The sequence below is a fragment of the Centropristis striata genome, chromosome 21 (assembly GCF_030273125.1).
Source record: "Centropristis striata isolate RG_2023a ecotype Rhode Island chromosome 21, C.striata_1.0, whole genome shotgun sequence".
Classification (NCBI taxonomy): domain Eukaryota; kingdom Metazoa; phylum Chordata; class Actinopteri; order Perciformes; family Serranidae; genus Centropristis; species Centropristis striata.
Genome location: NC_081537.1, coordinates 8824696 through 8842871, shown reverse-complemented (window position 1 = coordinate 8842871; position 18176 = coordinate 8824696). Strand labels below are relative to the sequence as shown.

The 18176-nt window shown below is 39.2% G+C and overlaps 1 protein-coding gene across 1 annotated transcript in view; it reads left to right on the top strand.

Annotated features, from left to right (window-relative positions):
- Window positions 1-342: 342 nt before the first annotated feature.
- Window positions 343-18176, top strand: part of grid2ipb (glutamate receptor, ionotropic, delta 2 (Grid2) interacting protein, b) — a 60151-nt gene continuing 42317 nt past the window's right edge. The window contains exons 1-4 of the mRNA XM_059324363.1: window positions 343-918; window positions 5772-6025; window positions 6127-6456; window positions 6872-7026. Of these exons, the coding sequence (XP_059180346.1) occupies window positions 5780-6025; window positions 6127-6456; window positions 6872-7026 (731 nt within the window). The 5' untranslated portion in view covers window positions 343-918; window positions 5772-5779. The remainder of the gene's footprint in view (window positions 919-5771; window positions 6026-6126; window positions 6457-6871; window positions 7027-18176) is intronic.

Sequence of the window (18176 nt, the reverse complement as noted above, 5' to 3'; positions counted from 1 at the left end):
ATGACTTCGGTGATTAGTTTAACAGGGTGACGATTTGTTTCTTACCAAGATTTAAAAAAACCTTAGATTTAGAAGTGTTAGATAATTAATCTTGTTTTAAGAGTTAATTTCTGATTTTAAGCGTTCAACATGCTTATTTCTATATTTAACAATCTTAATTCAAGAAATCTTGTCAAGTAAAATTATCTGTCCATGCAGCAAGATAATTTCCCTCACATTTAGTGTTTTAATCTTGTTTTTAGAAACACCTTTTTTGCAGTGTAATGAAATCCTTTTATTTTTCCACAGAGCATTTCCACTTAAGTTTCAGAAATTTGTTTTCTGAATGAAGAGGAGATGTGCAAATATTAAATATACATGTGAATAGGGTACAATATATCACCATGAAACTTCCTCAGTGGATTATTTACATGAGGACAATTATTATTTAAGTTTTCTGAAATTGTGTGTAAAATAAGCAAATCAAACGTAATCTAATTCTAACTTTTGGTATATTTAGCAGAAATCTACAGAAACAAATAGACAAAAAGTGGTAAAATAAATCTGCCTCTGCTGAAAAACAGACATCTTATGGAAGCAAAATAACCCAAAGTTTCCTAATTGACCAGTGTACTTAAAAAAAAACGTATGTTGTACTTCCTCCACGTCAGATATAAAATAAGGCCACTTAAGAAGACTGAACTGTTTACAACATTTTGGCTTCAGTGCCTACATGAATAACTAACTTGAAGTTACTTAGTATTGTTTTCTCTCTCTCTCGGCCATCCAGTGCTCCACACAATGCAATAAGGCATCACAAGACACCTGTTGGATCTGGTTGCCGCCATGGCCCATCGCTCATATTACAGCTTGCAGTGCTGGAGAGGGGAGCATTACTCTGGAGCTCTGCATGCACACCTATGGATGCTGTTTGAAAAGGTATGGGATATTTTAGATTTTAGATTTTGGATGTTGGATCTGTGGTTGGTCATAATGTAGTGAGTGTATAAACAGTTAGAGTTTGAAGTTGGGAAGCATTTTAAAATACCAGTTTTGTCTTAAAGATGCATTATTGCACGTCTTTTTTTTTTAGATATATAAAAACGCATCTAAAGTATAATGTAGATATGCTCTAATGTAGTCATGATTATTAAAAGGATATTCTTTTTTACAGTTTCACTCAGTGAAAAGACTGAGAAAAGGCTGTTTTATTGGACTCAATTGCCTGTGAAATGTCAGTTTTCTGTCCATCATCTTGTCATACATGAGTAACTGTCTTGGCTGTAGTGTAAGAGGAGAGTTTGATTGGAGTGAGCAGTGTCTGTTTGGAGAAACAGCCAGTTGTGTTTAATTATTCAGTTAGTAACGGACGGCCTGTGCTTCATAACGTGCTTAGCCACTAATGACAGTTTGCGCTCCAATAACCTGAAGGCTTCCTCACTACTTTCTCTACAGCTGTAATGAATTCTCATTTTAATTAATTACTGACTGCAACACAATAACTGCTGTTATTGACAAACCTACTACTCACTTAACATCATATAATAAGTGTATTAGAGTTTCCCTAACAATTGTATAATATAACATAATACCTGTTTTCTTTCTGCTACACATAATCTTTCATATTCAAGGATGGTAGCACAAATTCAATCACTTGCCAAAATCAGCTCATAGATTGCACAAATGGACTACTGTTTATTTTTTAGCCAAAAGTTAGCATATTTGGACAAGAGGGTGGAGCTTGGCAGGATGATACTAAGTTACCAGCTAACGGTAGAGCTAGCTAGCTTGGTTAGCAAGGTGTATCCCTCTTTGACCTTAACCGTGATATTAATTGGTATGCTATTTTGGCTAGCAAAAAATAGGCTTAAAGCAAAAAATGTACTTAATGGAAGAAATTAACAGCAGACTCCTGTGAGTGTCTTTAAGTACAACCTAACAATGAATCTTTGGCTACCAAAGTGTTACAATTAACTTTTTAATTAACTGAAAACACGCTGTGAAAGGGTCAAAGTTCTAAGACGAAAACAGAGACAACATCCAACAACAAGTTCACAACTATTTAAATGTACACAGTGTGCCATGGTAGCGGCAATAATAAGGTATTTCTGCCCTAAAACATACCCTGCTTTGTTGTCTGTTGTACTCTAAATAGGACAACTATCTATAAAATCATCATGCTGCATTGAAGAAGACAAAACTAGTGATTGTGACAATAAACTCATTAGGAAAATGTGTACTGAGGTAATAAAGCAAGTGAGAAATAGGGTCATTTTCTCATCAGACTTCTTTTTGCAACCAGTGAGTCTCCCCCTGCTGGCCATTAGAAACAATGCAGGTATAAGGCACTTCCGCATTGGCTTTACTTTTCAGACTTGAAGGTTTCCCCTTAATTTTCACCAAGGTTTTCTAACGTTCCCGGGAAAAAATGTCATCAGAACAGAGCTTTTACCCCACAATACTGCTGCAACTGTTTTGTGCTGTCAGTCTTAAATTGGAAATGTTTTTTTTAACTCCAGCTTTGACCTAAACTCAGCCTCTCATCCCCTGTGTGTCCTGTCATAAATTCTTACTTATCACCAGGTTATACATACAGTATGCACAATGGTCAGTGTATGTATCCATTAAGGGAGTGGAGCATGTGTTCCTTCAGTATTAATGACAGGGGGTGGAGGAGTGCGGAAGATTCAGCTCATAATCCTACTAATCCTACAGGCTAAAGTCTTAAATTGCCCCTGCTCCTTCTCAATGGACCATGCACTTCAGTGTGCTCACACACATGGACACACAGATTTTCAGGCATGCAGACGCTCCAATTAGTACTCATCAGGTTTCCTTGCATCGACGCAGAGTGATTCTGGGCCAGTAGCGGTCCCTCGGAGAGCCACCTAGCCAAGAGAGGAGGAGGAGGAAAAAGACACATTGGTGTATTTATAGAAAAATGAGGCCTCACAATACCCTTTTTGGAGAGAGAATTATTAAGGAACCGAGGTGCGCGGGTGCATGCGTCCCAGTTTTCTGATTAACACTGTGCAAGCAGGCTGGCCTTAGGATGAATCAGGGATGAGACGCAGGACTAACTCCTTGACACACTCACAGAGAGACTGCACTCGCTTCTCATGCACACTTACCCTTTGCTCATGAGGACACTGCTGTGTGGAAGAATGGGGCAAGGTTTTGAGTCCCTTTCTGTTTGACTTTGGGTTGGTCCTTGGGGTTTTTATTTTCACATTTAAGAAGACAGATTGGATATCAGGCTGCGAGCAGGCCGCCTGCTTTTTGACATTCAAGATGAAGAAGTTTTTGCAAACCAAAAAAGGCAGATACTCTTTCCGGCGGGGCTCCCGGTATCCATCGAAAGATTTCTGTAAGTCTTTTATCAGCTTCGTCCACTGTGTGAATCCTGCTGCACTGTGGAGCACATCAGTAGTTCCCAGCTGTGTCAAAGGGTTTATACTTTATTATATTCAGCAAAAGCAAACATGTCTATTTTTTAAATTATGTCATGTCTGGATTTTTATGTTCTCATTTAATATTAAAGTCCAAAGTTTGGCAAACAAATGCCTCTACTGTATATTTGCCAATTTACCTCTTTAGGTTATTTGATTGCCACTTTGTGTCTCTTACCTGCTAAGACATAATCAGTGCAGTCAGTGGTGTACTCTATTGCATAATTACCATTCAACAGGATAGACTTGCATGTGCACGGAGTAAAAAAAAAATATTGCTGGAGGACCTTTTGTCTCTCAAGCTAATTAAGGTCACAATCTCTGCGATGCCTTAATTTGATTGGCTGCTTTGGAGTTTGTGAACCAGGTCAGGGACCGCTGAGTTCAGGGTAGAGGGTTACAGAGCTGCTCTCAATAGTACAACTTGAGACACAGAAGATAGCAGGAGGCTGCAGAGACCTGGCATGAAGACTTAGAAACGGAGCTCTTTTATAACATGCAAAGGATTATTTGATCAAAAGGGGTTTTGCAATGTCGATAGACTTGAATATATTGGCCAAAGTGGGTAAGTGATTGTGTTTGAAAGTCCCTGTGAGGTTTTTCTTCGTCATTGTGTAGCATGCTGTCTTATCTGTTCCCTTATACCTGCAATGTGACAAGATTTTTGCATGTCGTTTCCGTTTGTAGTCCGTTTGTAGTCCAAGTAGTATTGACCAATCAAATTTGAGCAGGCTTTGGTTGCATGCAGGTAAACCGTTTGTGAGGAAAGCAAAAGAGGCAGAATGCATGATCTTATCGGTTTATTGAGGCCAGCAAAAATGCAATCAAGCACATCTACATAAACTGCAAATGTGTGTTTGTTGACATATGGATCTCACCAACATTTTAGCCAACATGATGTCATTAAAGCAGCAGATTTCTCCGAGCAGTGTAAGACTTGGGCACAGCCCCTAAGCTTTTTTTTATTATTACAACACCTAAGAATTAAGAATGATCAGAAAAAAACTATGCTTATGTTAACAAAGGTCCTAACCATTGAGGAACTGAATTGGTCGTATATATTGCCTGCTAGGCAATGAAAGACTCTCCTAACCCCAATGCTAAATGCTTAATCTTTTTTTAAGTGCAATTTTTGTTCAAAGAGCCCCAGAGTGCTTTTTATTTATTGTTTTGTTTGTGTGGTTTTAATTTATTTTGTTATATTTTATTAAATTTCACATTCCAATTCCAATGACAGTTGCAATGTCTGAATATTTTAAGAAATAAAAAGTGAATTGCTCTTTTAATGGATGGACGATGCAATTATTATATCAGTGGCATGAAATTGACCTATAATGACAGTGATAAAGTTTATCGCAATTATTTTCTGGAAAATGTATTGTCTAACAAAAATTAGTAATCATGACTGGCCTAGTCATTGGCTGAACTTCAACTTGGAGCCTTTGGGCCTGTCGTCAATTTAATTGTATTTGTCAATTTAAATTTATTTCTCCGGCCTGTGGCTCTACTGTGTGGAGTTTGCATGTTCTCCCTATGTCAGTGTGGGTTCTCTGCGGGTACTCCGGCTTCCTCCCACAGTCCAAAAACATGCACTTACGTTTAATTGGTGACTCTAAATTGCCCGTAGGAGTGAATGAGAGTCTCTATATATGTCAGCCCTGTGATAGTCTGGTGACCTGTCCAGGGTGTACCCCGCCTCTCACCCAATGTCAGCTGGGATCAGCTCCAGCCCCCCACGACCCGAGTGCGTGTAAATGGTAAATGGTAAATGGACCTGCACTTATATAGCGCTTTTCTAGTTGCTTTGCGACCACTCAAAGCGCTTTACACTACAGACTGCGCTCATTCACCCACACATTCATACTGGTGGCAGAGGCTACGCTAAATGGTCCCACCTGCCACCATTGGGAATTCATTCACACACCGATGAACACAGCATCGGGAGCAATTTGGCGTTCAGTATCTTGCTCAAGGATACTTCAACATGTAGGCTGCGACGGTCAGGGATCGAACCACCAACCACCTTCGGTTGGGGGCCAACCAACTCTACCAACTGAGCCACAGCCGCCCTGTAAGCGGTTAAGTATAATGAATGAATGAACGGATTAATATACAGATATCAATTAATAGAAATGTCTGGATGCTTTCTGTACCTCTAGCTTCTTGCTGCTCAACAAACTGAAGGGGAAGTCTGAGCCCAGATATCCTCTATTGGCTGTTGCCGCCAGAGGCTAAATTGCTGTCAGACTGGTGGCTGATTGGTTCCAAGAATACTTGTTCCTTATCCTCAAATCTTTCTTTCTCCCACCTTACCTTTTTTATTCCATCCCTTCCTCCCTTAAGTCCTCAGCATGCCGTCGTCCAACCAGGGCTGGCCTGAGGAGTTCGGCTTCCAGCTTGGTGGCAATGGACCCAGCTACATCCTGTCTGTGGAGGAGGGCAGCAGCGCACACCTGGCTGGGTTGCAGGCAGGGGATCAGGTCCTGGAGATCGAGGGCCACAATGTGTCAACGCTGGGTCCCCAAGCTGTCGTCGCCATCGCCCAGACTCAGAAGAACATCCCTCCCAGTATCGGAGTGGTGTCCCGCATTCAGCAGGTCTTACAGCTTTTAAATCCATCACAGCAATAATGCATGTAGGTTAATGCCTGTGGAGACTCTAGACTTTGGGAGTATATTTATTTTTTCTTGCAAACCAGATGGACATCGTACCTGGTCCGGATGGTCGTTTTGGGTTCACCATCGTGGGAGACTGCCCCCTGCTGGTGGAGGACTGCTCGCCTTGCTCTCCAGCCGGCCGCGCAGGCCTGCGGGCCGGGGATTACGTCATGGAGGTCAACGGAATCCCCGTCAGGCAGCACGAGACAGCCGCGGCGCTGATCAAGGCCTCCCAGGGCAGGACGCTCCGTTTGGGGGTGCTGTGTCTCGGCCCGAGGCAGAAACGCAGCATCAGCATCGAGGACAGTCAAATGGGAGGAGAGGGAGCGAGACTGGACCGTAAACATAAAGCTCTGGAGTTCAACAGGAGGGTACGTTTAAATACACAGCTGAGTCCTGGTTAAATATTACACCTGGTCCAGTTTTAAGTCACTTTAAAGGTCCTGAAAATGTAAATTTTATCACATTTATACATACACAGCACTGGTGTAATCCTTTAAATAGTTAATATTGCAATGCAAGAAAAACAAACAGACAGACAGAGGCCTTTGTGGATGGTTAAAAAAAAGCATGAATATAAAGCAGACTAAGATCATAACAAACTCAAGTAATACCTCCCAGAGTAAGTCTATATTCTTTTTTGAGCTGTAGATGAAGTGTTGTTATGGAAACAATCTTGCACTGTGCAAATCTGTGAGGTGACAGCACCCACCCCATTTTTCATTCCACTCACTTGTCCTCAAAACTCCTCCCGTCCTCTTAACATCACTGTCCTCTCCCCATTAGGTTGACCAGATTTTAGGTGACGAACCTGAAGTGAAAGAGAAACTCTTCACTGTGCTGAAGCAGTATGCAGCGGAGAAGAGAGTGGAGTGGTTGGCCTCGGCCCTGCCTGACATTCTCACCACTGATGAGCATCGGCAGCTCATTTCCAGCATCAGGTAAGAGCCAAGCGTTTCAGCTCCCATAACAATGGGTTGCCAAGCATAATATAGGGTGCACTGTTGTAGAATGTAGGGTATATTTATGTAAAGATAGCAGCATCCTTGTTTCAAAGGGGCCAACCATTGACATAAAAAGCAGTATCCTGGGCAGTCTGAGGCATATATAATTTAACATAAGACATCCCTTGCATTAATGTTGCTAGAGCGCCGTTCTCACACATTATCCACCCTTTGGATGGATTACTGAATGGGCCTATCAGGCACAGGGACTCAAAGTGTCAGGACCCCCTCTGGTCTTCACCTGCAAAGTATCACTTATATAGACATGTACCAACCAGGAAGAGATGCAAAATGACCACAGGGAAAAATAAAACGACTACAAAAAGATGCAAAACAACTCTGAGGAGAGTTTACAAAGAGAATCACAACAACTATTAAAAGGGCAAAATGACCACAAATAGACACAAACCAACTACAAAGAGACTCATGACAACTACTAAGACACACAAGGCAAATTACAAAGAGACATGAGACAACTACAAAGAGACACAGATCAACAAATAGATGCAAAATGACAACAGAGGGACACAAACCAACCATAAAGAGACTCAAACAACCACAAAGAGACTCAAACACTAAAGAAGAGACAAAATGACTGCTCAGAGACAAAATCAACAAATAGATGCAAACAACAAGAACATCTATGAAAAGGGCCAAACGACCACAAATCAATACAGAGCAAAGAGACATAAGATGAATATAAAGACACAGAATGACAACAAAGAGACACAAAACAACTACAAAAGTTGAACACTGACTACAAAAAGGTACAAAAACCATCAGACTAAAAATAACAACAAATATATTTTTTTAAATATTTTTTAATGTACAAAGACAACTTGACCACAAAAGGTCATGGTCAAGATGAAATGTGTTTCATCACATAACAAAACATAAAGCACATGTTTTCTGTCATTCTATGCTGCAAAACTGTCATTTAAAGCCAAGGACAGTTTTCGCCGCTGCAAAGCATTATACTGTTGTTCAAATTTACTCCCACTCCTGGTATTGTATCCCACACATACATGCTCACTTGTCATTTTCAAAGCCCAGTGAAAAGTAAAATAATCTGCAGAGATTTAAGTCATAATGAATGTTGCTCACTCTGCTAGGCTGGATTAGAGGCGGTCCTGACCACTGCCAGGCATTTCAGAGCTACGCTTTGGGTTTAGGTGGGCCCCATCTGCCACCAGGGGTAAATCCACAGTGACCCCCTCCAGGTCGCTGAAAGTGTCACCAGTGTTAGTGAAACTGAGAGACTGAATGACATGTAGGGACTGTAGCTAAGAGTTTTAAGCAGTAAATAAATTGTCAATGTGAAGTGAAGTCACAGCATGGAGGTGACAGATTTAGTTGAGTGCTCGTTTCATGGATTTAATAACGGTGACCATGCTGCTCTGTAACTGCTGTCCCGTCCAAAAAAAGGGAAAAAACCTGGAGCTACACCCAACAGGTTTTTTGAGCGTGAAGTGGAGTAACGCCAGATGACTAGATGTGAAAAAACAGTCAGGTAGCCAGTGATATTTGGTTGTCTGTGTGCCAAAGTGACCAGCACTCCTGCCTCTCTCTAAACCCCCAGACAGTTTGTCCACAGATTGCACTTCTTCCACAAGTAGAGCCAATCAAACCTATTATTCTCTTACTACACTGGCTGCCATCCACTACTACACCACTGAACACTTTTTCGGGGTATTAATACACCGTAAGAAGCATTTCCAATAATACGAGGTCAGTGTTGAGGTAGTTACCTGAAATGACGTTTGGCGTCAGTGTTACTTTGCCTCAAATTGGTCATGAATAATTCAAATACTGCGAACTCGTCATTGGTTTTTCTATAATAAAGGACACTCCTATTTAAACAAGCACCAATAATAACATTAATGCCATCTCCTTGTGGTTTTTCCATCCCCCACCCATCTCACAACTCTCTTACCTCCCTCTCTCTCCCTCTCTCTGAGGGGGTTTTTGTGTTTTTCTCTGATGGATTTTCTTCTCATTATTCCGCTCAGAGCTCGGGCTGTTCCCTGCTCTCTCTGCGTGGTGACTGTTTTCCCTTGACACTTGGTAAAGACAGCCTTCCGTATGCACCAAGGTCCCACCATATCTTTTATCCCCCCCAGAGAGGTAGAAGTGATGTGGCAGTAGGTGTTTGCCATTCTGCTTACTATTAGATGCTGCAACTTAGTGATTAGTTGTTTTTTTTAGCTATGGGTGACAGCTAAAATGATGGATTGTCTGGGGTGAGTATACATTTCCATTCTTTTTCAATTTAACTCTTGTTTTTTCTAAGGTTTTTTGAAAAGTGGTTGTGGTTGTTGAAAGAATGTGTGCATTCCATCAGCTACTTTTGCCACCAGTGTAACTATGTATGTGAAGAGGGAGGTGAGTGAGTATTTAATTGATACAGAATAAGATGACAGCTGCTGTTGATACTTATCATCTCAAAAAATCCTCTATTCCCTTGTTCTTTTCTCAGATTTCTCGAAGGCAATTTGCAGCGAAAAATCTATAATTCATTACATTAATATGCAGCAGTTTGATGTGATGTGACCACACTTATACGGACACTGCTCGTAGCATAGTTAGTACTACAAAGTAATGCTATTGTTCTCATCTTTTAAATGATTGAAATCATTATGTATGTTGTAACTCTCACCACGTGCCTGAGTGTGTATCTGTTTTTGTGCATGCTTTCAAGCCGAATGTTGATTTTACAGATTACATAATATTCCTTTTGAACTATACTTGCCTGTTTTATGCTGTGTTTGTCTTCTCTAAATCTAGAAGGCAGGTTTGTTCTTTTTTGTACCACATTTCAGTAACTGCATGGGTGACATTATTGTCATGGAGATTCCTTATTACCACAGTTATAGTTGTTTTATAGAAAAGAATAAGAGCGATTAGAGGATGATTATGGTGGATCTGGATGATCCACATATCTGCATTTATCAGCTCTTCTTGACCTCGCAGTGCAGGCTGTGCACAGAGCTTTCTTTGTCAATGGTGCTGGTAATGATGGTGTTTAATCTTAACTGCAGGTCAGTGGAGCTCTGCTACTGCTGAGCTGCTACTCCGCACAAGATGATAAACATTAGTGTCTCACAAGTGCCTCGCAAAGTGTTTTCATTAAAGTGGGTGATGAGCATAAACCCAGCACGTTCACAAGTTGGAGTGGAACAAGTTGTCTATTTTTAGTTGTCGTTGGCATTAGGCTCTGTTTGATGTGACCAACATGCTGAGGCTGAAGGGCGATAAAACCCACAATGTATCAGTTTGTTTATTAGCCAGGCTAATAGGCTGCTGTAGGCATGGCAACATAGACTGTATAAGAGAAGTAAATGTTGCTCCAGGTTTAAAAAGTGAAGCCAATTTGGAAGTGCCTTAAACCTGCATTATTTCTAATGGCCAGCAGGGGGCCAATCCACGGGTTGCAAAAAGACATCCAATTCTGTAGAAGTCAATGAGAAAATAACCCTACTTCTCACTTGATTTATTACCTCAGAAAACATTTTTGCTAATAGGGTTTATGGTCTCAATTGTTATTTTAAAGTTTTCTTCAATACAATGCCATGTTCATTGGGTAGATTATGGTCCCAATTAGATTAAAATGGACAATAAATCAGGGTATGCTTTAAGGCATGGCTATCCTGTGATTGACAAGTTGCTTGAACCTGTTAATCAGGATAGAGGCGTAGATATGCATATCTGTGGCACCTTATACATTTAAATTGCTGTGAACTTGTTTTTGGTTTGTCTTGAATTATGAAAGCTAATGTTGCTAGCAGGGGCTTTGCTAGGCGGAGCGAGGAGCCGGGTGCCATGTGTTGGGTTTTCAGTCAGATCCACCCATTGTCCAAATATGGTCACTTCTTGATCCAAAAAATGAAGATGGCGAGGGCCAAAATTGCAGACTCAAGACTTCAAACCAGTGGGTGATGTCAGAGTGCCAATGTCCACTTCTTATATATATATCTATGGATGGCAATGACAATATTCCTCATCTATATATCTTGAATATTGGACAGATATTCATGATACCACGTTTCATCTAATGCCACCATGAAGTCCATATATTTGGCTTGACAGCCATCGGATTGACTGCTACGAATACACACATTCATGTCCCCTTCAGGATTTATTGTAAAAAACTTTTAATGATCATCTGGCTTTTCATCTACCGCTACCAAAAGATCAAAGTCTCAGTTTGTCCAATATTGAGGGTTTTGGCCAAATACCTGTACCCATCAGCCTCAGCTGTAGGTTATGCTTTGTGCTTTATTCTTGCTTTTTTATGCTTTGATCAGTGTGTTCTTATTTATTCAGTGGATCAGATATGACTCGTATTTTTAATCATTTACTTTTTCCTGGACAAAGACCAGGCACCAAGTGATGCTCACAACAGATTTGAAATCATATGATTATCTTTTAATTCTACTAGATTTATCTTTAAATGTGTGACCCACCACTGTGCCTTTTTGGCAGTGTTGAAGATGAGCTGGACCAACAGACACATTACTATTTTGGAGCACTATGTGTGTTCAGACACGGCACCAGTCTCAGACTTTAGCCTCACTCACACATTTAAGCCACATCAGGACACTTGGAATGAAATGAGGTCTCCTCTTTGTAGTTTTCTGCATGTCATTTTTCCCTTTTGAGAAAACTGTCCCTTTCTCCCTGCTTGCTTCCTCCTCCACAACCCTCCTTCAGATAATTATAGATCTCTGTTCTTTATAAATGAGGTCAAATCAGAGCACTCATTTAGTTTCTAAGAGTTGACGTAGAAAACTTTTTCTGATGAGGTGGCTGTTTCAACAGATGGCTGGGCATTTTGAGGTGAAGAAACATCTACATTTATAAAAGCCGAATGCTGATAGCAGCAGCTGCTACACACATGCGCGCGCACGCACACACACACACACACACACACACTTTGACAGACAGGCACTGTATTTGTTTGAGAGACAGAGACATATTAGTTCTGTGATAGGAATAGAAAGCAGATCGCAGGGAGGCGAAGATAGCAAACAGAGAGGGACTGTGTGGGTTGCTACACCTACATCACTACAGAACATTTATTTATATCTCAGGAGTCTGCTCATTGTAACCAGTAGTCTGTGCTCATGTAACACTGTCTCAGGCTGCAGTCGGATACATAAACCGCCTAAGCCTGATCAAAATCTGCAGAGACAGTGACAGCAGGCTAAGAATATGTGGCCTATATCTTTAAATGAGCAGATTTGCTTCTAAAATGAGAATCCTTAAAAGTGGCAGCTACTCTAAAACAAGTGTTAGCATTCTGTTAGCATAAATGGTGTATATTTTTTAAGGTATGCTAACTTAAAGCCACTATGTGTTTTTTGTGTAATTTGATGTAAATGATTGATCCAAATGTCCGGGCCCTCTTAGTTACTGTTGCTAAATTAAACACGTTTTGACAAAAAGAAACATGAATATGCTGGTTCCTTTAAGTGACGGTGCATATTTGTTTGTAGGCATCAGGCAATATAGCTAAAACATTGAAAGAAGAACAACATTATTTTTCCTGTTGAGATGCTAGAAGTCGTGTATATGGATAAATGACACCAGGTTACTTTGGGACGACATATAGCCTTAGAGATAATATAGGAAAGTTAGCCTAGTTTTTCGGGCTTAAGATAATTAATGTCATCTGAAAAATATGTCAGCAACCATCCTTCTGTTCCTAATCTCTCTAACATTACCACAGAAATAAGGAGAAAGTAAAAATGGATGATGTTTGTGTTATGTTAAGCTAACAAGCTAACTTCTTGTGATTTAGCAACATATACATTAATCTAGCTAGTTACCTAGCATTTTTGCTAACACTAGCTAACTTAAGATGTGACTGTATACAATATAATGTGTCCATAAAGATTGTGACACTTTCTAGGTACCAAGTTTCGCTTTTACAGGTCCTCCAGGCACATCTTCATTTATAAAAATTTGGTTTCATTGGTTTTATTATCAAACTTAAATAAACTCAATTGTTATTGGAGCAAAAAGGGGCGGGACTAGGGTTAGGTCAACTTTTAGGATCTTTTAAATTATTCCAGCGGCAAAAAGAAATCTTCTCTGTGGTCAAACTTGAAATATTACATGAACAGAAGACATTTGTGGAACTGCAATTGTGTCTTTTTTCCCAACAAGAGGGAGGCCATATGTAAAGAAATACTAGTAAAATAGCCAAATGTTTTCATCTCAAAGGAAACATCAGATTGAGTTAAAAAAAAGCCTATTATATTAATTCTAAATCAGTGGGTGCTATTAATTAATCTTTGATTATAATATTGCAGTGAAAAGATAAAAAGAGTAACTATTCATATGAAAAGTAGGACTCCTCATGCCAATTAAACTGTTCTTAATGTGTAAAATTGGTACAGTGCTCCATTTGTAAGTATTTAATTGGCACCTTTAATTAAATTAATTACACTGGACTTGCTGTGAGCTATGAAAGTAAGACAAAAACTATTCTTCAAGCAGCAGGAGAGAGAAACATGTCAAAAATAATAAGCTCCTGCTGTCTTTGGTCTTGCGTTGTTGTGGTGCTGAATGGAGAGCTCTTGTAAAGAAAAAAACAGCTAACATTGTTACCACAGTGTATTTTATCTTACTACCACTGGGAGGCCCACAGTGAGACATGTCTAAATTATGTCTATATTCTCTATGCTCTTGAGAGATGGAATAATAGGCCTTTTTCCCCCAATAAACTCAATAATCTCCTGTGTCTTAAGCACAGTGATGTTTATGTCAGTATCTGCCTAAAAAAGACAATTATTCAGGCTCTAAGTACATCCTTTTTATCTATATAGGCCTACAGAGATACAGCTACTAAAGAGTCAAGATCTGGTGTGCAGATTTTTTCAAAATTAAACTCTTCATACAAGAGACCAGGGTTGTTAACAGAAGCTGTGACCTTTAGGTCCCACATGAAAGTGAGACTTCATTAAACGCCACACGTCAGGAACAGTACAGAGTGTGAGACGCTCTATATTTACCTGAATGCCTTTTCAATAAAGCTCCGGATAATGAAATGAAAAGTGGTCAGGCCTCTCATTTTTCTGTAAAGATTTTCTCTCTCTCTTTCTCTCTGTACTTTTAGTCTGTCCTAATTGCTTTATTTAGCTGTCAAAGTTGTTCTTATGCAGCTTAATTAGCTTCTGGAGGACACATACAGTGGTAGATGTTGTCTCTCTGTTGTCTCTATCAGCGTGTTTGTTGCTAATTACTCCACTGGTGCTGTTTTTCACAGACTGCGCACACCCGGTCTACTTATGGCTGATTCATCTGATCAGCAGCGAATCAGCTAGGGAGAACACAACAGACTGGTGTAGGTGGGAATCAAAACAGTTTTTTGCAAAGATGTGTTGGGGCTGTGCTCTCAGTTGGAACTTAATGCCACTGTGATGTAGCAAACATGGAGTCAAATATTTAACTTTTGACTCGCTTGACGTATCTGCTGGAATTTTGGTTCTCTTTAATTGACATTAAGCAGGGCAGTCTAGTTAAAAACAAGGTGTTAATATATTGGACATGCTGTGTGTTTATGTTTTTTAGGCTGCTGTACGTGTGTATGTTGTTGTTGTCTCCTTTATATGAAAACACGTTTTAATAAATCCTACAAATTAAGGTAATTTTAGCCAGTTTTCTCTTTTTTTAAGAGGCCAGTTCCAAAATCAATTTTTATGCAGAAACTAAGTCAAAATATTGATTTTTCACTAAAAATGAGAGAACTGTCCGCCATGTTTTTTGTTCTGACCGCTGGGACCTTGAAAGTCACGTGACTTGGAACAAACCAATAGCCACGGGATATGTCATTAACTTGCATTGTAGCGAAATCCGTGTCAGTTTCACGGAAATTTGAGCAATATCGTGGCTATTCCACGGATTTTGAGTTAAGCGAAATCCGTGGCTATTTCACGGATTTCTGTGAGACCAGGTTAGTTTGATGAACACTTTGATACCACTCTCACATATATCTATATTGAAAATTTGAGGCTACTTTACAGCCAGAAGTTTGCTTAGCTTATAATATAAAGACTCGAAAAAACACATCACTCCAAAGGTAATAAAATATACCCACCAAGCTTTGGAAAGTGCCAAGCTGCCTGTTTTCATACTTCATGCTAAGCTAAGCTAACTGGCTGCTGATGGTAGCTGCATATTTATCAATTGGTAACCACCCGGGGCTGGAAAATGAAGCCAATGAGGAATTGCGAAAAACTGCAGTTCTCCGAGTGGCCACTAGATGCTGGCTCAAAAGAAGTCTCAATCCCCATAGACTGCCATGTTAAAATTTCCACCTTTCCAATAGAAATAAACATGTTTTCAGCCTGGTAAAAAAATTGTTTTAATCTCAAAAATGAATTTCTCCCTTCATGATAAGTGTGAGGGTGGTGGATTTTTATACAACTCAATTGTTTTGATTACATTAAGGCTTATAGTTATGCATAATTGAGGGCATGGTCGCTTTGAGTGACTGACGAGTGCCTTTAAGCTCCAGTTAGGCATAAAGACATCTTACTCTGGGCAAGCAAGTGAACAAGCTTATTTCTCAAAATGTCAAACTTTTACAGTAAAGTGAATCATATCAAAGAAGTTAAGGCTAAAGGAAAATAACAGGGTTTGTTCTCGTACACTTTTTATTATTAATCTGTAATACTGAATGAACCACGAATATTGTGATTTACTGTGTTGGTTTTCAGCTACCGATTTATTCCCCCAGAATGACCTTTTGTCTACACTGATATTTTCTTTATTAAGGTTACAGACTGAAACAAACATTACCCAGAAATGCGGTTACATCACCACTTGTGCCCACAATGAAAACTGGTGAACTTATTCTTTAAGGTTAATCATGTCTTAGAACAAATTAAAATCACTGTTAGAGGCGTAGAGAGTGAAAATCCTCACAGGTATAGTGATAAAAACTGTGTGCATGCATGTGTGGGCGGTTGCCTTGTGTCTTTGCAGCAGTTCTTTTCACTTGAATGAAATGTTTTCTATTGTCCATGTGTGTGGGGGGACGACTCAGTTTGTTTTGTTGTCATAGTCGGCTCTGTTGTTCAGTAAACAGCCAGTACTCAAAATGAAACAGCACGTACAGTCCACACTCATCATCACACACCCATTTGACATTTTGCCAGTTTATGTGTGACAAAATGCATGTTGTAGTCATACAGTCAATGGTTGCAGTCTGTACTTGTTTACATATACAGTACAGGCCAAAAGTTTGGACACACCCATCTCATTCAATGCGTTTTTCTTTATTTTCATGACTATTTACATTGTAGATTCTCACTGAAGGCATCCAAACTATGAATGAACACATATGGAATTATGTACTTAACAAAAAAGTGTGAAATAACTGAAAACATGTCTTGTATTTTAGATTCTTCAAAGTAACCACCCTTTGCTTACTAGAATATAAGACATGTTTTCAGTTATTTCACACTTTTTTATTAAGTACATAATTCCACATGTGTTCATTAATAGTTTTGATGAATCTACAATGTAAATAGTCATGAAAATAAAGGAAACGCATTGAATAAGAAGGTGTGTCCAAACTTTTGGCCTGTACTGTATGTTACACAGCACTTGTTTACATATATTTATAGTTATATTCCCGTAAAGTTGGCGCACGGCTGATTGTGTTCAGACAAAATGTAAAATTAGAACTTTGGCTTGAATGAAAGAAGTCTCAATCATCTTATCTGACCATAGACTGTATAAAAGAAGTGGATGTAATCACCCGTTGGTTTGTCGACTATTGTTTTAAATCCTTGTCCGAGTTTGACATTTTGGCTGTCACCATCTTGGTTTTTTGGACAAGGAGTTAGGAGCTAGGAACTAGCAAGGGGTGGATTGAGAACCCAAGGACACCACTATAATAGTGACTTTATTGTCTATTTTACTCTTAATAGGACCATCATTTACAAAATGAACATCATTTTGTATTAAAGAAGACTTGAAACTAATGATTGAGACCATAAACTCATTAGGAAAATATTGACTGAGGTAATAAATGAGGTGAAATTAAAGTAATTTTCTAATTTCTTCTATGTAAATGGATCCTTTTGCAACCAGTGGAGTCGCCCCCTAGTGATCATCAATAAGAATAAAGGTTTAATGCACTTTGGCACTGGCTTCACTTTTCGGACCCAGAAGTTTTTCGCTTTTATCTAATTCTCAACAAGAAGGTGGTTGATCCAGATGCATTGTGGGAATTGTAAGATTTGTTGAGCTAAAAGCCATGAGCTAAAAGTAGGCATATCCCAGCCCCTGCTGTACACCGTAAAAAAAAATCTGTTTAATTTACGGTAAAATACCGGCAGCTGTGGTTGCCAAAACATCACCGTAAAAAAATACAGTGAGCGTGTGTTAATGTAAATATCAGCAAAAACTGTAATTTATATTGAATATTCCTATTACTGTTAGGATAATTGTGTCATCATGGTATTTCTCCATTAACTTTACATGAAAATTTTATATTTTTACAGCAAAACTGTGTGTTTTCTACAATTTATGGCAGTAGAATTTAAAGTTTTATACTATTCTTTGATTTACAGTAATTAAAAGTATCTACTATGGTGATGTACAATGTTTAATTTTACGACCTATTTCTGATGCAATTTGACAGTGTTTTACTGTAATTTCTACAAACATTTTTTACAGTGTACCAATTTTGTCTGTCATTTTTAAATTATTGTCTTGTGAGTCGTCCAATGTCATTACAGTGCAATACTAAATCTGTAGACTGACAGTGGAGCTTCCAGTTTGATGTTTATTCCTCTTGTTGTTGTTTGTACATAGTGAAAATGTCGTCACCTCAGCTTTTTTATAATGAGAGGAAACTGTTAGAAATTACTGGACTCTAAAATTAAAAGCGAATCATTTGTTTAATGAAAACCTATCCACCTACTGAGTGCTCATTTTGATTAGGTTAATTATGCGTGTCTTTTTTACGTCATACAGCCAAAGAAAAACAATTGTTGAAACGGTAAGGTCTGAGGTCCACAAGCTGATGACAGCTTCCTGCTCCGCGCTCACACGGACAGAGTGACACAGAG